At 39.6% G+C, this 21,672-nt stretch overlaps 1 protein-coding gene across 1 annotated transcript in view; it reads right to left on the minus strand.

Annotated features, from left to right (window-relative positions):
- Positions 1-21,672, minus strand: part of adgrv1 (adhesion G protein-coupled receptor V1) — a 169,120-nt gene that overhangs the window by 96,173 nt on the left and 51,275 nt on the right. Inside the window, 30 exon segments of the mRNA XM_047382560.1 lie at positions 1,934-2,189; positions 2,328-2,474; positions 2,564-2,768; positions 2,878-3,100; positions 5,652-5,774; positions 6,892-7,156; positions 7,288-7,368; positions 7,476-7,622; positions 7,735-7,916; positions 8,006-8,133; positions 8,248-8,423; positions 8,532-8,797; positions 10,044-10,185; positions 10,650-10,788; positions 10,876-10,954; positions 11,945-12,032; positions 13,015-13,178; positions 13,291-13,470; positions 13,567-13,666; positions 13,851-13,981; positions 15,045-15,254; positions 15,396-15,702; positions 15,796-16,294; positions 17,394-17,575; positions 17,674-17,918; positions 18,042-18,257; positions 18,362-18,577; positions 19,190-19,433; positions 19,519-19,884; positions 19,975-20,110. Of these exon segments, the coding sequence (XP_047238516.1) occupies positions 1,934-2,189; positions 2,328-2,474; positions 2,564-2,768; positions 2,878-3,100; positions 5,652-5,774; positions 6,892-7,156; positions 7,288-7,368; positions 7,476-7,622; positions 7,735-7,916; positions 8,006-8,133; positions 8,248-8,423; positions 8,532-8,797; positions 10,044-10,185; positions 10,650-10,788; positions 10,876-10,954; positions 11,945-12,032; positions 13,015-13,178; positions 13,291-13,470; positions 13,567-13,666; positions 13,851-13,981; positions 15,045-15,254; positions 15,396-15,702; positions 15,796-16,294; positions 17,394-17,575; positions 17,674-17,918; positions 18,042-18,257; positions 18,362-18,577; positions 19,190-19,433; positions 19,519-19,884; positions 19,975-20,110 (5,843 nt within the window).

Genomic DNA, 21,672 nt, shown 5'->3' on the forward strand with positions numbered 1-21,672 from the left:
AACATTGAAACACTAGATGCTAGACACAATAACAGTATTTACAGAGCCTTGCAAAAGCATTCATACTACTTTAACCTTTGCAACTTCGAACTTCAGCGTATTTTGTTGGGATTGTATCTGATAACTCAAGACAAAGTAAAGCAGAGTTGTAAAGTGGATGCAAAATTCAACAAAGTTTCAACATTTGTCACCATAATAAATTGTGTGACGTGCATTTCTATTCAGTCCCCTTCATAACCAAAAGCAAAATCCCTTGCAATCAATTGCTTTCAGAAATCACATTAACAGTAAATATGCCCCTTTTCCATAAGTACCTACTCTATTCGACTCGGGTCAGGTTGGCTCTACGTGATTTGTTTTCCATTACAATTGAGTATCATCTCAGTGTGGGCGGGATCGTCAGGCCCCACAGTCCGAAAAAGTAACTTGATGTGATTTGTTGCTACACAAACTCAACAACAGCCTTGACTGTTGCTTAGTCTGTGGCTGTTGTAAGTTTTAGAGTGATAGCCAAGAGTCAGTGAAGGCTACAGGCAGCAAGATGAAGGACAAGGAAAGAGAGGGAAGACATGGAGCGGTATCAAACTGAAGGGTACGAGCTAGAGAATGTCTGAGGGTAAGCTATCGCTACCTAAGGCTAGTTTGCTATAGTAGTCAAATACACAATAAGCCCAGCGTACAATGATTTAACCGTTGAAGATATTAGTTAAATATAAATATAAATATGCTGTTACTAGTGATGCTGACCCCTACCCAATCAGGTACTAAAAAAAGTACTGGTTACCTGGAATCATCACTAATGGAAAAGCCTAAAGAGGGAGTAGAACCATACCGAACCACGCTTCAATCATCCAAAAATGGGAAGAGTATATCACAACTGGAAACCTACTGAGAAATGGTCTTGCAGCTAAACTGACAGACTAGGCAAGGAGAGAATTAATTACGGAAGCACACAAGACACTCATGGTAACCCTGGAGGAGCTGCACAGATCCACAACTCAGGTGGGAAAATCTGAGGACAAGCATCTGTCATGTTCTCCATAAAGCTGACTTTTAATGGAAGAGTGACAAGAGGAAAGCCAATGTTGAAATAAAGGTGTAAGAACTCCTGCTTGCAATTTGTCATGTAGGCGACACAGCAAACATGTGGGGGATGCTGTGGTTAGATGAGACCAAAATTCAACTTGTTGGTCTATGTGAAAAATGCTGTGTAGGGCAGAAAATTAGCACTGCACATCACCCTGAAAATACATAATCTCTTCTGTAAAGCATGTTGTTGATAGAATAATTCTATGGGGATGCCTTTTTTCAGCAGGAAATTAGAAGCTCATTGTGATTTTATCTACTGTGGCTTTGATTGAGCTTGAGGTATTTTGCAAAGAACAATGGAGAATAATATTGACTTAGAACAATTGAAAACAAATCTATGACTGACTTTCAAGATTTTAATTTAAAAAAAGGTAAAAACCTTGAATTATTTTCTTTTCAATTTATAGCTATGCACACCAATATTACCTAAAGCAGAAAACAATAGCAAAATAAATGTTTTGGGGTTGTAACATGACAAAAATATGGAAAGATTCAAGGCACTGCATGCATCTAGAAAACCTCTCATAAAAAAACATGACACTAAAAACTTCAGTCAATACAAATATTATAGATTAGTATTATTTGAATAAATATTTCTGCAATACCTTAAATAATAAACGTTTTTTTTACCTGGGTACCCTCGTACAAATCAAAACATCTTGGCTATGGTATATCTTAAAGCAGCTATGTTTGAAAAAGGTGGTTCAGTGATTATTTTGAAAATATCAGTAATAATAATGTAAATTAAACAATATTTAGTACAGTAGGGACCTACTCAATTACCTCTCATGGGTTAATATGTATGTATCTGATACTTATTGATTTGTTTCATTGAGGTTCTTACTCTGTGGTTCCTGTGTCAGCGTAAACAGGGAATCTAGATGCCATCCAATCACGCCATATGGGGAGCCATTTGGTAAGATGGTGAGCAGAGCCTGAGCCCGTTGCCTGTCAATGACTGCACCCTGTTGCATGTTCTGAAGACCCAAAGTGGTGACATCCCATATGGTGATTACGACACTCTCGGATAACTCTGGCAAACCATCTGCTACAATGGCTATTGAGATGATGGCTACTGTCTGACCTTCAGAGAATGTCACCTGTAATGGAAATTACAGTTTTGCACTGAATTACGTCTTTTTGACACTAAATTAATGGCAGTGAATATCTCAAAAAGCACTTTCAGAAATGTTGATAATGTGTTATGTTGTTCTGTGTAAACAGCAGAGGTTACTCACCACTCCAGACGTGGGGTAAATGTCTGCCAAACTAACGTTAGCCGCCCAATGAACAGTCAGTCTGCCAAAACTTCCTCTTTTTCTCTCAACATGGAGTGAAATTTGATTATTTTGTTCCAACTCCTCAACCTCCATGTATAATGAATTCTGCAAATGTATATACAGCTGAGCTTAATACTCAAAAACACTTTCAAACAAACAGTAACACGGTGAGCACATAAAAAATTAATTCTTACCTGAGCAAAGCCAATAACTCCATGGGCATCATCGTTAGTTGGGACAATAATTGTCACCTGGCCACCAAACCCAATCTCAGCCCCTCCCTTTGGATTCTTCAGCTTGACCACAAAGCTCTCCTCCACCTCAGGGATGTCATCATCGATGATGTTCACTGCCAGATCAAGCTTACTATCACCAGGAGCAAAGTACAACTCCCCAGAGCTGAATGTTATAGGAAAGAGACGAAAACAGTATTTATGTCCTTAGCTTCTTTTCTTTTCTTTACGAGTAAAAAGTAGCCTGTGTTTGATATTTATGATCCAGCAGATACCTGGGTATGAAATCAGACTGATTCGAGACAGAGGTGAACTCATAGACAGTGGAGCTATTATCCTCAGAGGAAGCCAAAAGCACCTTTGTGGTGTTGAGATATGGCAGCATGAAGGAGAGGAAGTTGTTGGCTCTTGGGACCCTCAGGATCATGGTGAACAGGTTGACATCAGATCTCCAGGAGTAAAAGGAAGAACTATTTCTTCCAGCTAGCAGGGCATACGCTAAAAAATAACATCCATTAGTTTAGGATTTCAAAGTAAAACAAAAATCTTACTAGATTTAAAAGAAAAATCAACTTTAACCAAGATTTCAAGATCAAAATTATAGATACATCAAGAAATCAGCTCAAGTTAGCAAACAGGCCAGATGTAACAGGCTTCACTAACCAAAACGAAGTTGTAACTGCAGAATGCATTTTCGATATCATCCAGTTTTAAAACCTTAAATGAAGTTAGGCTGCTACAACAAACATCCGGATTTCAGAAGGTGCCGGGCATTCACTCCCCATTTCATAATCTTCTAGTTGTGGTATTTTCATGCCCAACTTTTCAGAATAAAAGCAGAAATCTGCTACATGATGTCAATTCTTAGCTGCTTTGGGGGCGGTTTGACAATTTTAGTAGATTCCATAAAGACTAAATGTTTAACAGCTAAATTTCAAATTTGTTTTTATCTTATGAGATTTCAACCTCTTTCTGTAATGAGACATTCTGGATTTGTAAATGTTGGCAGCCTTTTGGAAGTCTCAAAGTTAAGCTCAAGGTCTACTTTCTCAAGGGAATTTAGCCACAGAGACTACTGCTAATGCTAACCACGCAGATTGTGCTAACTACAGATCTTTTGATCCGACGTACTTAAAATGTCACGCCTAAGCTTTGAATTGAGTGGGTTAGCATGATTAAGGAAAGAGTCTGTTTTAGGATACATTGCCATTTAGCCTGTATATAGAAGGTTGTAAAGGTTGGTGTTTATTTTTTCTTTCAAAGACAAGATGAGATCTTAATCAGTTACAAAGTCAGGCACATGCCTACATTCGCCATGGCTTTATATAACCAGGACATATTTCTGTATTAAGGCAAACATTAAAGCTGTATCAGATTTTTTACAGCTGTCCCAGAACAAAATGTGAAAAACAAATATAGGGTCTAGACTTTGCAAGACATACAGTGTCATGAAAAAGTTTTTGCCCTTTCACAGATTGTTTTTTTTGCATTTTTGTTGCCCTTGCACCACTGAACAGGATTTTTTGGTCCACTCTTCTGTGCAGAATTGTTTTAATTTAGCCATGTCAGAGATTTTTTCAGCACGAAGGACCTGATAAAGACGATGTCATAGCATCGAAGCTGCACTTTATGCAAAATTCATTTTTTGATCATTTTTATATTTTTTGACCATTTGAGTCTCTAATGCTTCTACTAACAGTCCAAATCCCCCAAATCCCCACAGAAAAACATTCAGCCATTTTTTTGGCTATAAAAAATGTTTTATTTTTTCTATAAAACATGCGGTTTCAAATCTGTGTAATTGTGACGTCACAATTACACTGGTACCTAGCAACGTTACCTGAGTCCCACCCCAGACTAGCAACTGAAGCAGAGCTCAACCCACTTTTTTTCAGTGTCTCGTCTTGGCGGCTGGTTTTACCTTACACGCACTTTACAATGGCTACCCTCAAAGGCAGATGTTCTGTTGTTGGCTGCAAAGAACCACATGTCCATGCATATTCTCCTGCTGTCGGATAACAGAGATTCGTGGCTTTATTTTATTTTTTAAGGGTAATGTTCCAGTCACAATGCCGAAGACAATACTAGCTTGCGTGAATCAATGAACCAGGGACAGCTTTGAGAACTTACATCAGTACATGTCATGATTTGCAGAAAGGCTTAGACTGAAGAAAAATTCAGTCCCTACTGGAGCTGCTGGGGTGTTTTGGAACATTCCTCTACTGAATAACCTAGTGAGGTTGAGATCATGAAATGATGGGTGGACATTGTTCTGGATTTCCTGGTAGAGAGCAGAATTATTGGTTCCATCAATTACAGCTAGTTGTCCATGTCCTGAAGAATCAAAGCAGTGACAGACTATCATGGTACCAAAATGTTTGACCATTAGTATATGGCTCTTTTCCAGGAGTCTTTGTTAGTTTTGAAACAGATGCAAATGAACGCCCACCCTTAAGAAATATCCAACTTTGTCTCATCAGTCAACAGATCCTTCGACAGATCTTTACCTTTGAACTGTGCTACGGATATATGTCCACTCTCTTTCTTATTGTTTAAACATGAACACTGACCTTAGCTAAAGTGACTGAGCTCTGCAATGTTTTAGATTTTGCTCTTGGTTCTTTTGTGTCCTCCTGATTGATTTGTTTCAGTGCTTTTGGAGTAATTTTGGTAGGCAGGCCACTCCTGTGAAGGTGCATCATTGTTCTTTGTTTTCTGCATTTGTGGATAATGGCTCTCACTGTGGTTGACATGAGCCCCAAAACCTTGGAAATGGCTTTGTAACTTATTTCCAAACTGATAGATGACAATAACTTTGTTTCTCTTCTATTGTAATACTTATTTAGATTAGGGGATGAGTAGTTGCTTTTTGAGATCTCAGATAGCTTCGTATTTGTTTCCCTAAATAAATTAAACCAACAACTGAAAACCGCTTTTTGTATTCAGTCTGGTTATCTTTGCGAACACTTTTCACTGCACTGTAAACCTTCAGGTAATTTACATTAGAACTGAATTTTTACAAGCAGAGTTGTTTATGAAGTGTGCTTACTGATCCCCGAGGGCACAGTGAAGGAGTGAATAGAGATGAGCCCTGGGTGTGGAATGGACTGATAGTGCTGCGGTGAAGGCTTTGCTAAACTCCACAGTAACACCTCACAGGATGGAGAGCGATCTGTAAGAGAAAAACAGAAACCAACAAAATAATATTCAGAGATCTGCGTTCATTCACACCAGAATAGCCTGTTTATGTAACCACTTGCCTGACTGACACACCCAAGACTGAATAATTACAACTTCTGAGTCCTTTGTGGCTGTGTCGTGCTACACACTGAGGCCTTTCCACATAAACCCACAACAGGTCCAAACCAAAAACTCACCACTTTTGTAAACTCAGAAGAATTACATCATTTCATAACAAACAGAGCATTGCAAAAATATATAACCAGACTGTAACTAGACTGTACGTTTTAGGAAAGGAAACAACGGAACAGTGATGTTTGATGAGCAGTAAACAGTTTCTGTTTGTATCACCAATGTACTTGCAGTCTGTAATAAAATCTAGCTGTTGCATAATCAAGCAGAAAACAAAGCTACATAAAAACATGCAATGCATAACAATCATGTTTCCATACTGCGGACTAGTTCCACTTAACAAGCATCCTAGACCAGGCTTATTTAGTGAACCTAAATATATTTGACCTCTGCACCAGGCTGTTGTTACGAAATCCAATGCATCAAATTTACAGAATTTGCTTGATTCATTGCTTCAGATATCATTTTCTAAAAGCTTAACATGTTGTTTTATCTACAATTATGGAGGTACCCATCTATTCCCAGTTACTGGTTCTGGGTCCTAAATGAGGGTGCACAATATATCCCAAATATATCACCATAGCAATATCAGTGTGTGCAATATTCATATCAAAAAGGACTTTTGGGAGTGGAATAATAATTGGCTAATGTATTGGCTAAGTGTTATTAATTTGCATTCTACATGTTAATGTAATAATTAGTCAGTTGGACAAAATCTTACGCCAGCAGATGCTCACACTTGGACACTCAGACATTAATGACATTACCCAAAATGCCAAAGGTTACAGACATAAGGAAGCCCAGATGAACAAGAGAGAGAAGAATATTGTACAGCCCTAGTCTAAATGATCTACATTGGAGTCCCGACGAAGTACTTGTTGGTCTACTGCCTGTGATTTTTAGACATGCATGTCTAAAGCACATTCAATTGTAACAACATGCATTCATGTTTTATGAAGTCAAACAAGTTATATCACCTTCAACAACAATCAACAGCAGAGTTTCCCCTCTTCTCATGTTGACTGCCTCCACCTGAATGGCTCTGCCTGAGAGTGGGAGAGTTTGTGGATTCTGAAATCTGCCACGGGTCCACTGCAGGAGTTGGCAGCTCCCACTCTGGCTGTCTATGCACACTAACAGGTAGAGCACATCTGCATGCGTAAATGGAGCTAGATTGAGGATGTTCTGTTTAAAGTTGAGAGTCTGGTGGAGTGTAAAGGAGCCGCCAGTCCAAACAAATATCTGGAGAATCAGCAGAAAAAAAATTTAAAATTCATATACAATTTGAATAAGCATTCCTCAATCCTGGAGCTATTCATTACTTTACTTTAAAAACCTTAAGTTTGACCTAATAGTGGCAGAGTCTGCATCACCTGGCTAGATGCTATTAGGTAGTTTTTGCCTTCAGTGAAGAAGTGTTTCACATCAGGGGCTTCAACACCTAAGATTTGTTCCTTTGGAAAAAAAAAAAAATCATCTCATATACGCTAAATGTCATAGTAATATAGAAATGTATCAAAACATGACAATGTTGTTGTGATATGAATGATTTTATACTTGCCAATTTGATGTTGAGTTCCTTCTGCAGCTTAAATATGCTAAGATTGGCAGCAGGGAAGAAGGGGGGGCCACCGTGTGTAATACCTATGTATGTAGAACTATTGACTGCAAACGCAACACATGAGGTTGGGTCTTTGATTCTGACCGACTGAAACAATCAGAACAGAGAGGTAATAAATCATCCTTGGTAATTCAGTCTGACCTGGATTTAATTTTACAGTAAAGATATTGCGCTAGTTCAGGTAGAAAGGTCAGGTTACCTCTATTGGCACAAAAACACCTTGCCACCGATACAGAGTTGCCAGAGTGTGGATGGCCCCGACCGCTGGCTTCAGGTCCAGTCTCAAAGCCAAGAAGGAAGAGTCCCCTGGAATGGAGCACCAAGCAGATGTGGGGCTGTCCTCAAAGCTCTGATACCAGCCAATGACTGGGAGGGGACCCTCTGTAGGAAAAATGAAGAGTACCTTCTGAGTCAAAGAAATGCACAAGAAGGGATTTGCATTGAATTTTCTTTTAACTTTTTGTTCTAACCAGAGGCTGTAGCTGTGTCAGACTGCATCTCCCACTCTACACTAACTGCTGACCCCAAGCCATTACTGCGAGAGACAGTGAGGAAGACTGCTTTGCTCCCTTCCTCAGCAACCATTGTTGTGCTGGTCCTGTGTAGAGACACAACAAATAACTATCTAAGAGATTCAGTTTGTCACTGTTCAAAACACATGACAGGCTGCAAGCATTTGCATTCCAGTCAGATCCTTTTGATGTGACTTAACCTATTGAGAGAGGGTCCAATTCGGAACAAGCCTGAAGGGGCTAGGTTCTCCAGGACAGTGATGAGAACTTGGAGCTGGTCCCCAAGCCGTGCACCTCCTGTTGGTTTGAAGAGAGTCAATGTGAAGGTTTCGTTCCCTTCAGGTTCAGCATCACGAACTGCCCGGACCTCCAGCATCTAAAACAACACAAAAACTAAATCAACACAAGCATATGCTAGTTCTAAAGGAATTTGTTTCTTATTTCTTTCATTGCCATTTGGCAAATAAATTTGCTCCTAACTTACCTTAAATCTGACCCCATCCTCCAGCAGCATGAAACCTAGCGTTGGCATCACATCACCCTCTGCCAAGCTGCCATTGGCATCCATGATGGCAAACTGAACTGAGACGGCACCAAAAGTGCCTTCCTCAGGGTTACGAACCACATAGAGTTTAGCTATGCTGTCGCTCAGCTGTGACCCAGAGGTAGGCTCACTTAACAGGAAATGATCACTGGTGTTAAAGGATAGGACACCATGTCCATCATCACTGGCAAGGATATTTACAGTAGCTGGTAAAGCAGACAAGAGTTAGAAAACATACTCCGGATTATTAAATATGCAATATGACTAAAGTCCTTCACTACAACAAATGTATCAATTGTCTTACAAAGTAAAGGACTGTGATAAATACGTATAAAGATAACTTGACCTGTTTTTTTGTTTACAGACCTAATCTCACCACTTTAAACCTCTTTCAGCATTTTGTGTATTTTTGAGCCTAAAATAAGCTTTTGACATTAGTTGGAGAGTGCACTGGTTTTGTACGAAAAGAGCAAACATATGACAGGGAAATGGAAGTGGCACTACACTTGCCTATGGTTGCTAACATGGGGAACATACTGGGAGGAAGAAAGTTAAGCCGAAAACACAGCAGTATAATGGCTTTGAGCTAAAACAAAACAAGCAATCAAGAGAACTACAACTAGGATAATTAAATGATTTATATCTTAGACAGACCAGAAGTGATTGGGAATATGTTAGTGCTGTTCTCTGGGCACATGAGGCAATGTATGAGCCACAGAACTGGGACGATTGAGGTACTGTAACTGAGCAGCTGAATGACCAACCATCTCCGGGCAACCCAGATTTGTATGTTGTTATTCGTAATAATTTTGGTTATTATTTGTGCACACCAGTGATGTGCAGTCAGGGGAGGCAAGTGAGGCACTGTCTCACACACTGACTGATGCAGGCAGTTGGCGCATCCCTCTTGCTGTCTCTCTTTATATCGCCAATATACATGCTGGATTATACATGTAGTAAACATGCTGGTGTTCCACAATCTGTCTATTATATTTGTGTGTTTATGTGTGTGACAAATTTTCTCTTTCTAATCGGCCATAAATGCGCAGTGAAAATGTACAGGGTGAAGCATAAAGTACTGATAGGGGCAGCGCTAAGCCTCATAGGCACATACAGCTAACAGCACGTCGCTGCGTACACTTCAGCTACGCAGAGGTCAGGGGTGTTTTCACCGACAAGTCCTGTAACCGTACACTTATTTAAATTAGCAAAAAATGGATGGTTACTTCTCAACACTGGAAAAGGATTTTTCTAAACTGGATCTGGAACAGGAACCCCATCGCACGTAACTAGTGTACACAGCATTTTGCCTGTACAAGGGAATGAAAACTTTGACAACTTTGTATTTCTAATTTTCATGTTTTGAAAGCTGATAAAGGCATTGATTGAATCTCTACAGCAAGATCTAATTCTATCAATATCTGCTTCATTGTATTCTGTCTTTCTGCTTACCTGTAGTATTTCTGCCAAGCTCCAGCCCAGGTGAAGGCTCAGACAGGATTAGCTGGAATCTCTCTGCTCCCTCTGGAATTGTGTCATCAATTATCTGGATTTCCACAAACTTATGCCTTTCGCCATCAACAAAATGGAGCATCTGGGATAACAAAGGGAGTTAAAAGTGAAAAATTACATCCTGTTTTATGTCTACAAAATCATTTAGGTGACCAAGTCCAGGAAAAAAGGTTAGAGTCAGGGCAAAGTGAGCCTTCTTTGTTACGCAATACATCCTTCAGGTTTATTCAAATATTCAATGATGACTGAGAACATAGTTAATGCAGATGCAATGCTAAAGACATGTTTTTGTTTAAAAAAAAAGGAATCCACACAGCATGATGCTGCCACCGCCACCCTGTTTCACCATAGGGATGGTTTTTAATGGTAGTTTTATGTCACACATAGCATTTTCCATGAAAGCCAATAGGTTTTCTTTCGGTCTCATCTGACCAGTCGTGTAGCCCATACATGGCTTGTAGTAAACTGCAAATGGACATGTGTAATCTAAATACATATGTATATTACTGAGTTGTATGTAATGCTTAAATACTTTAAATGGCTAACCGTTTCACTAGTGTTGTAGTCAAGTCCATGTTGAGCTTCCAAGTTCTGGGCAAAGAAAAAAAGAGAGACATTCCCATATGCCCCCTTGTTTCTGTAGGCCACGAGAGTCAGTGCTCCGATTGTTTCATTCACTTCATACCTTCAGACAAGAGCACATTTTCAAAACATTTTTATAGAACATGGGCATATATTTAAATAAAACAACATTTTGGATATTTTTTCTCACATGGTGCTTGTCCATTCAATGACCCCTCTAATACCATCATTAGCCACAATGCTGACTTCTGCCACCAAACCATGGGTGTCTAAAGGAGCACAAACACAGAGAAAATGTATAAGATGACAATAATAGTTTCTGTGGTTTAAACTTTGATATTTATGCTTATGTATTTATTTTTTTTGTCCAGCTTCTTTGTCAAGCTTATCTACACTGCAAGCAGCAAAACAAGCTGGGAAGGGAGTAACTGCAGGGGCTATAACTTTCATCATAGTACATTTGAGCAAAGGATTACAACTAGGGGACATCTCCTATGAAAGGAGTTGGAGGCTGAGGAGCCAAGCGTGATGTATTTATGGACTGATTTATGACCCTCTGAGCAGTGTTCTCCCATTTACTCTGCGGCCAGGACACTGGGAGGCCGGTTATGGGTTTAGTTTGGCTTTCTTCTTGCTCACCAAACAGGGCTACGCGCTGCCACCAAATCCCAAGACTTCCTCAATCATAAAAAGCATCAGTCTCACTGTCCAAGCCACATAATGATTGCTGCCAAAAGAATGGCTACATGTTTACTGTGTGTCTCCAGGCAGTGGGCTGATAGTATTCTGGGAACCTCTTCTGCTGTTTTAGTTGTACTTCTAATTTGTCAACTCATCACTTTCTAAAGTTACTCATTCATAAATTAAACTGTGGTTAAGATTTCACAGAAAAGGGAGAAAAACTGCAGCTACAGACTGGTTAAAAAAACATTTTGAGGGCTGAAAGTTGGATGGCATATCGCAACATGACCTGCACTTTAGTTGTCAAACGTAACTCAAACAGAAATGTACCGGTACGTGTATTTTACCTGGCAAAGTACAATAAGCAACCTCTGCTCATCAAATAAGAGAACATGTTAAAGGATTTCAGAAAGAGAAGAGGAAAATTTATTACAAAGCATCATAAAAACAATAAAACAGAATAGGAAGAAACTGCAGAAGGTACAATACAAAAAAAGATTAAGTAATTTTTCCAGGACTATCCATACTGGCCTGAACATAGTGGCTCGGTCTGACTAACAACTAGTGTAAATCCTCACCGAGCTGGGGAACAGTTGCAAGAGTTGTGATGAGTACAGCAGATGTTATGTTGACCAAGAAGAACTCCTGCAGCTCTGGAATGTCATCCTGATAACAAAAGAGGCTGTAAATGCAAACGTTCTTACCAATCTGCTAAAACAAATGTTAGTGAAGCCCCGAGGAGAAAATAAAAACTATATACACAAACAACCTGGTAAATGTAGAGACATCAAAATGCAGTAAATGTAATCACCCACTGAATATATATAGCCACAGTTCTTCATCCAAGGAAGTGCCCATTTGTTTTTTAATTACATTTGGTTAAGAGCTGTCAAATGTTTAATTGAATCAGACACTGCAGTCTTTTATAAAATGACGTTTGACCTATTTACACTTTAAAATCTGATTAATAAGCAGGAGAAGCATCCAGAATGTACGAATTGACTGAGAAAATTATCGTACAAGACAGATTAAAATGATTAAAATGTCTGGAGGTACAGTCCATGTGTCCCTGTGGAAAGATCTGCAGCATGCTCCGAGAGGAAATAAAGTCCCATTTTATGGACCATGATACAAAGGCCATTTATCGAAGCAAACAGGTGTGTTAAATTTTGATATTTAATTATGGATAATGTGCACATGTCTGCTGTATTTAAGCCAACTTAGAGTAAGATACAAAATTTCCAGAAGAGTAAGAAAAAAAAGGTTTTGTAAACTTAAATTTAAATAAAAACATGCAAATTCTTCCACAAGCCATAAAAGAAAGAACAAAGAATAGAAAAACTAAGAACAATAGCTTTTAAGCCAGTATTAAGTCAGAGCCTAACTGATGTAATGCCAATAAAGATGTTTTACAGGGATCATTAAGAAGGCTATAAATCATTTTCAACATGATTATTAAAATGTAAATAAATTGATGCTCCTTTTACATTGTTTTGTCATCTGTTGAGAGATGCTTGTCTCGTTTCCCTTTAGAAACCAACTTCTTAGTTGAATGAAAATAATTTTAAATCTAAATCCAGGTGTATGAATAATTCTGGGCTTTACTGTATATAGGAAGAAACAAGGATGTGCACAATCTAGTCCTTACCTCCAGAATGGTGACAGGAATGGGAACTGAGATCTGTCCTTCCTGAAGTATCACAAAACCAGTGCCAGACACAAAGTCTTGTCCTGGGTCAGCAAGAGCACCTTCCACCTCAGACAGATTTTGTAGAGAACCTCTAATAACCTCATAGGTAATATTCACCGCTCCTACATGCACAAATTTTTTTACAATGCATTCTTTATGGTACAGGGTTGCAAAACAAAAAAATCTATTAAAAAGGTAGATACACTTGTTTGTGTTCATAATTTGCTTACAAACCTGAGGCTCCAAACTCTCTGTTGATGTAGATATTTATAATCTGGTCCCGTTCCTCTGTCCTCACCCTGAGGGATGACGGTGCGATAGTCAGCAGCCCGTATGGTTGATCGCTGGTGTCGACAGTGAGAACAGCCTCACTGCCTTGAACATCCAGGGCAGCCCGGCCAGTCACTACAACACCTGCATGCAAGGTATGTGGATACTGTTTATGATTAAGTATATTCACAAAGGTCTCACACACTCTTTGTTTACTAAAAGAAATATTATGTTTATTACCAAATGTTTTTAGGTTGGAAAGTAACACTCTGTATTGATCTTGGTTCTCTGGTGTGGCGTCATCCGTAAGCTGCAGGACTATAGTGTCATTTAGCTGGCCCTGCAGGAATCAGCATACATATTCAGCATTTCTGATATCCACATGCCATTTCAATGTAATTTGTTTACTAGTTCACACCACTAATAGCTGGGTCCTGCCATAAACAAAACAAAACAAAACAAAACACAGGCATCCATAAGCAATGATTATTTTAAAATAAACAAATTAATGACTGATTATTTACCTTACTGAAGAAAAGTGTCCCTGATGTTTGAACAAAAGTGCGATGAGCAAGAGGACCTTGAACAGTCCAGTCTACTGTGACATTACCCAAACCTGGAGCGGATCTCAACACTAATAAGGACAATATCTCACCTGTAACAAGAAATGTTATACAGTTGGCTCAATATATATGCAATACAGTAATTGAAATTATTAAAGTTTAGCTTTCAAAGAATGTTTTTTATTCCCTATGTGATTTTTATGTGGTATAGATGATACCAGAGGTATGGAGACTTCAACCACTCAAGCATGTATGATTTCATGATAATGAGAAGCCTGGAGCCCACCTGTTGCAGCATCACCAGCCATCACCATAAGTGCTTACTCTCACTTTCACATTCATACATAATTAGAAAGCATCTCCAGTGACATGAGGGTTGTGTTACAGAAATTCCTCTTATTTGAGTGCTTGGTTGTTTCTGGAGAATCACAGACCTGATAGAGTAACACATTTCTATGGTGCAATGTGGATGGAAACTGATCGAAACTCTATGAATTATCTTACATCCATTCATTTAAATTATACGAAATTGTCATCGGCAACAGCAGAACAGTTAATATTCAGAAATTTGCTTAATGACGTAGTGCTTCAAGATTCTCAACAAATATATTCAGCATTTGGAAAGTATGCAGTGCCAAGCACAAGTATTTGTCCCGCTTGAACTATTCCACATTTTGTCAAGGTACAACCACAAACATAAATATATATTTTATTGGAATTTTATGTGATAGATGAAAACAAAGCATTGCATAATTATGAAGTAAAAGGAAAACTATGCACATCCTAGTGGAACAGTTTTACCAAGAAAAATCTTAAAGATGTTGCAATTACACCTGCAATTTTTATGGGGTATGTCTCTACTAGCTGTGGACATCTAAAGACATAAAAGTCTAGCCTGGGATTCTCAACTGGATATTACTCTGGACCTCTAGCAGGTTTTGTTTCTTGTATCTCACTCCATCCATCTTCCCATCAGTTCTAATCAGCCTCTCTGCCCCTGCTAAAGAATCCCCACATTGTTTGTGCAACCACTGAATGTTTGAAAGTTCAAGGAGTGTGAATACTTTTACAAGGCACTGTATAGCACCTGAAAAAAGGCATTGACATTAGCAGTGTTGGCACAGCAGCTTTCACAAATTAAACTACAATACCCACCCTCTCTGGCAATGACAGAACGTGAGCCTGGATCGAATCCTAATATTCCTGCCACATTATCGTTTGCCAGTATCACTATGGTTACAGTGTCTGAGCTGGGGAGGATACGACTTCCTCCTGCTGTGTTAACAAGCCCAATCATGAGGCTCTCGCTGTCCTCTGGTTCAGAATCCTCTCTGATTACTACCTCTACTGTCTTTTTAGGATCACCTGGGTGCAAAGAGGAAAAAGGTGGAAGCAACACTGGTTAAATGTACATGTCCAAACTGTGTCAATTTGAAATTAAATGGAGAAAGGTAAAACTTTTGATGACCCTAGGACAATGGAGATGTTCAAGAACATTATACATACCATCAAACACCAGAGTCCCTCCACTCCCAATGAAATCAGCATCTGGTGTTGCTGTTCCTCCAACAAATCTCCACTCTACAGTGACAGTGCCCAGATTCCCTCCTCTTCTTTCAATGACCAGAGGCACGACTATGGGCTCTTCTCGAACCTCAAGGTAGAGTCCTTCCTTGGTGGCGTTGGGACTGAGACTGTAGATCAAAAATATGCCAAATGCATCTCCGTTCACTCCAATAGTGACTACAGCCTTGTCTGGCTGACCAATTGTAGGCATGTTTTTCTGTGATGTGGTCAAATTTACCAACTCTACCTTCAAACAACACAGAACAAACATTAAATTAGCCCAGAGCTTTTGTAGATACATTGGAAACATACATTATGTTTAAGTTGGACTGGGCTTTACCTTTAAGATATGTATAGAGAAGCTTTCATCCATTTCAGGGAATTTGTCTGTTAAGATTAGGACTGAGAGGTTGGCAGTTCCAGATCCATCTTCCATAAAGGCACTTTGAGCAGTGACAGGGGCATAATCACTTCCTGCCACAGCCTGGGCACTAAACAAGGCAGCAGCTGCAGTGTTATTTTTAATATAAGTCAAAACCTGAGATCTAGATGTCAGCTGGTCGGCCCCCAATGTAACCCATGTACAGGACAGAGGCGTCACGGCTGATGACAGAGAGAAGGCCTGGCAGGCCTGCTCTCTCAGACAGGCAGCAGCACATGCAGCCACAGGGTCTCTCTGACTTGTGATGTTGACTGTCATAAATTGACTGTTGGCTGGGATACCTGGCTTCGGAGAGCCGTAGTACATCAGTAAACTTTGGTTTTGAGCCTGAGCCAAGCCCACAATGTCAAATTCAGAGGTGCTGTATGTGATTTCCAAGCGACCAAAGTGACCTCCTCTGAAATAGGATAGTGGAGATGATGGAGGGGAAAAAAGAAACAGCAGTAAAAATTAAAGGCTGTTGTATGCAGGTAGGAAAAAAGGTATTGAACAACATACAGTGCAAAGATTCTGTCACTTTACAACCATAAATTTCAGTCGATTTTATTGGGATTTTATGTGGATCAGCACACAAATCAGCACATAATGGTGATGTGGAAGGAAAATGATAAATGGTTTTGAACCTTTTTTACAAATACAAGTCTGAGAAGTGTACCATATAATTATAAAAGAGTAGCAAGATAGCTGACCTGTTCAAAGAGAAGCCTAAAAGGTCCCCTCTGCAGTTTGCCAAAAGCCATGTAGTGGAAACACAATATTGCAGAAGGTTCTCTGGTCAGATGTTTTCAAGGGGGAACCTTTTGACCTACATCCAAAACTCTTGTGTATGGAACACTAAAACTTTACATTACCAAAATGCACCATGATGAGTACCTTTGCCTTAATGGAACATGGTGGCAGCAGAATGGTATGGGGATGATTTTGTTTTAGCAGGGGTAGGGAAACTTGTCAGACCTGATGGAAAAATGGATCAAACTAAATACAAAACAATCCTGGAAGGATTTCTGTTAGACTAGGGCAGAAGTTCCCCTCCTAGGAAGACAACAACCCTACACATATAACTAGAGTGACAATGCAATGGTTTAGAGATAAAAGCACATTCATGTATTTGAATGGCCCAGTCAAAGTACACATCTAAACACAATTATCTGCCTGTGGCAAGACTTGAAAACTGATGTTCATGGACAATCCTTATCCAATCTGACCAGACTGATTTTGCAAAGAGCAACAGCCTGAAATGTACTCTCAACATGTGAAAAGGTGCTAGAGACATACCTCAAAGTATTGACTCAGAGAGACTAAAGAAAAAGGCACAACACATCTCATATCTGTTATAGTAACTATGTATCATTTTCCTCCCACCTAACAACTACACATTACTGTGTGTCATTCTCATAAAATGAAGTGCATTAAGGTTCGTGGGTGAATTGTGACAAGATCATAGGGTATGAATACTTTTGCAAGGCACAGTGGCAATAAATAATTTTGAAATCTACCTCCTGCGGACAGTGATATTAGCACTGTAAACTCCCTCCAGTGGCTCCTGAACACGATAAACCGTCTGTTCAAAGTAAACTGTCCCATATGGGTTGTCATTTGCAGGCACTATTATGTTAACAGATGTATCAGCTCCCAAGTTTCCTCCATTACTGGCACTGATTAGTTCTACTTTAATAATCTAGAAAAGACAGAGTGGAATGAAATACTATACTAACAAAATCACAAGACAGGATATATCAGTGTGCAATGTTTTACTTTAGCTGTTTATCTTGTCACCTCAGTAATTTCAGGAACATCATCACGTAAAATCTCGACCCTGATCGTCTTTATGGTCTCCCCAGGAGCAAATTCAACATCTCCAGATGTAGGTCTGATGTCCCCCTCTGCTGGTTTACCATTAACAGTCGCCCGCCACTTGATTACCACTGTTCCAATAGTGCCAGCATTGCGCACAACAGGCAATGTGACCACAGCAGAGGTGGATTCTGGTTCTTCAACTGTCACTGGGACAGCCTGAAAGACTACATAAATGAAAAAAGGGAATAACTTGTTAAGTAATGAGGAGCGTTTAGAACCACATTTCAAGCTACTATAGTATGGTACCTTGAAAAAAAGAAATAAGAATCTGAATCAGCACTACTAACCAAAGGCACCAAAAGGGTCATCAGAAGGTAGTATGGTGATGACGGCACGTGTGAGCTCTACCAGCAGAGCTCCTCCGGTTGTTTGGTTGATCAGCTCAATAACAAAGGTCTCTTCCAGCTCAGGGACCAAATCATTAATAACATAGATGGGAACAGATTTACTGGATTCTCCTTCTAAAAGGACCACATCAGTCGAGGCCACGCTGTAGTCTTCGCCTGTAAGAGCACAAACCAGCACACCATCATGCACAGGCTTGCCTGTACCCACGAAAATCAGTAAAAATTTTTTTAGTCAATATGTTTACGTGTTCAAAATTTACCGACTGTGGCAGTCACAGGTATAGCTCTGAATTTGACTGACACATCAGCAAAAATCCCACCAACTCGTGTGACATTTATTATGGGCCCAACATAATGTTCAGCTACACTGACAGCAGAAGCAGACAGCTGAAGGATTCCAAAAGCATCGTCGCTGGCCTCTACTATCACTTGGGCAACAATGTCAGCCGTGGGGCCCAGAGAGGGAGAAGTTGAGACTGCAAGGTACAGAAAGCAATTTTTTAGGCATTAAACATGTAAAAGCTGTTACTTTAAATACACTATAATGTTAAAAGTACTTGATAACAAACACACCTAAACTAAAGACATGCCAAATGAAATCGGTTTAGTAACTCGATGTTGGCCCTTTCTTTGAAGCTATAACACCTTTGACCCTTCTAGGAAGATGGTCAACAAAGGTTTAGGAGTGTGTGTATAGGAATATCAGACCATTCTTCCAGAACACTTCCAGAACACTCTTCAAACACTGATGTTGTGCTAGATGTGGTTTATGTAGACAATCACATCATTGCAAGTTGCTGTCGATCCCATTCGGTTCAACTTTGCCATAATACCACCAAAAGTTGACAGTAGGATATTAAGTACTAAGGAAATTTCATAACTGGATTTATAGCTTAGGTGACATCCTATTACGGTACCATGCTACGACAGTCTGAATGCCTAGTGGATGGATATTACTAACCTATGGCCAAGGAAGTGACTGAAATATCTGAATTCAGTCATTTGGAGGGGTGACCCAATACTTTTGGCATTATGGTGTATACCTTAAATAAATATAATCATTAAAAATTCTATACTCAGTAACTTACTGGGCCTTTTTTGATCCCCTTTGATGAGATCAAGACTGATCAGTTTGACAAACACGGCCTCATCTCGTTCTGGATCACCATCATCAAGCAATCTGAGCATAATGTTTGCCTCTGTCTGATTGGCCAAAAACACAACTGAATCAAGGAGGGGAACAAAATCCTGCCCTTCAGTGGCTCGGCCCACTCCAGGAGTCCTGTAAGGCTCTGGATCGACCTGTTTTAGCGTCCCATATGTGACTCGCACCTGTGGTAACAGAAAGTAGAAAACAAATTTAAGTATGACACGTGGGAATCCGTCTATATACGCTGTTAATGGTAACTGGACACACCTGACCCATAGTTCCTTTTAGTCGCCGGATAGTGAGGAAGACAGTTACATCCGCTTCAGGAAAACGAACGGATCTCGAAACATTTGCGAATACAAAAACACCGTAAGGATAATCACTGGCAAGCACAGTTAGAGTGGCAGATGTTCGGACACCCAGATGACCTTTTGAAACGTTAACCAGAGACACAGGATAGCTCTTGTCCAACTCAGGGATCTCATCCTGGGCTACACTGATAACTATATTCTCTGATTTCTGCCCCACACCAAAGGAGATGTTCCCAAACCTGCTAACAAGCTCTCCTTCAGAACTGGGATCAACTTCCCAGTACACAGTCACATTAGAGAGGTCTCCAAAGGACCGATCCACCTGTGAGAAAATAGAGAGTGAAAGAAAATGCTCAAGATGTTCAATAATCTGTCGGTATCCTATAAATGGTAAACTGTGTATTTGACTAACCACCAGGATGATGGCGTTCAGCCCATCCTCTGGTTCTGTCCCATTAACAAACAGAGATTGAGGACTGAAGTCAAACACTCCATGAGCATCATCAGAAGCGGCGATGGTAACGGTAATGCGAGCTGCAACTCCCAGACTGGCTGTGTAGAAAATTACAGATGCATTTGATGTTTACGTGTCAAACTTTAGTTGGATAAGTAAAAAAAAACTGATTTGAGAAAAGAGAAGAAAATCTTTCCAGAGAAGTTGCTTGATTAGAAGAAATTTTTTTAAACAGCAATAAAAGTAATAGTAATGATCAAGAGCATAACATAAATAAATTGCAGGGGTGTGTGGATAGTTTTTTAGAGATGTAAAGAGAAATTGGTAAACTTAAAACTTAAAATCAAAAAATCTAATTGTTTTTCTCCCAGCAAATGCATCACACTTAAATTCTATCAAGTTGTGCTGACAGCACTATTCAGGTAAAAGGTGCTACAGAAGGAATGAGAAGTATGAAAAGAAATGTCAGCAGAATCACAAAAGCTGTTATATAAGAAAAATACTGTAATTTCTACCACTGTTCATATAGACTGCTACAGCAGAGAGCTAGAGTTTTAGTCATTTTATACCCAGCGTATTGTCCAGCTGGCAAAGGGGCAAACTGACCTTGAGCCAACCTATTTACACTCATGGCCACTTTATAAGGTACACTTTGCTAGTACCTGGTTAAACCTGTTTGGCCTTCAGAATGGTGAGAACTCCTCACATCGTTAAATTAACCAGGCTTCAGATATTTTGGTTCTTAATAACATGACAGCGTCACGCATTTCCTGTGTATTTGCTGGCTCCACAACCATTATGACAATCTCCAGTTTCACACAATACCAAATATGCTCTGTCAAACAGAGATCTAGTAAATGTGGAGGCCTTTGGAGCACCGTGAACTCACTGTCATGTTTAAGAAACAAGTTTGAGAGGACCAGAGCTTTGAAGTGTTGCATTATTCTGCTGGAAGTAGCCAGATGGGTACATTGTGATCATAAAGAGATGGACATGTTTTAGCAGTAACACACGTAGGCTCTATAGTTTCAATTAAGTTCAACTAAAAGGCAGAAAAGGTGCCAAGAAAAGAGACCCCACACCATTATACCACAACCAGCACCCTAAACAGTGGATACAAGGCAGGATGGATCCTTACTTTCATGCTGTTTACAGATTTACCAGATTCTGAACTCATCATCTGATAAAATTGGACCTGTCAACTTTTTCCAATCTATTATTGACCAACTTAGGTGAGCCTGTGAAAATAGTAGCCTCAGTTTCTTTTTCTTAGTTTAAAAAAATGGGTCCTGATGAGGTCTTTTGCTGCAATGGCTCATTTGTTTTAAGCCTGATGCATTGTGTGTTCAAGGATGGTGTTCCGCATATGCTGGTTGTAACAAGTGGTTAATTTAGGCTACATTATATTATTTCATTTCATTAACAAGGCACATTCGCCAACACAACTGCGGCTCACAAGATATGTTCTACCTTTCTTAAACTTTACAAAACAAAACTGGCCACAAAACTGATTAATTGCATTTCTAATTATTTTGAGAATTACTTACTGTAATCTAAACATTCAGCAAGACAATAAGGTGCTGACAGTTCATACAAATGGGTTTCATTTGGAATGCTATTTGCTTTTCCCATGTCAATCTTCTTAATTACTCCTCA

Source organism: Girardinichthys multiradiatus, chromosome 12 (assembly GCF_021462225.1).
Source record: "Girardinichthys multiradiatus isolate DD_20200921_A chromosome 12, DD_fGirMul_XY1, whole genome shotgun sequence".
Classification (NCBI taxonomy): Eukaryota; Metazoa; Chordata; class Actinopteri; order Cyprinodontiformes; family Goodeidae; genus Girardinichthys; species Girardinichthys multiradiatus.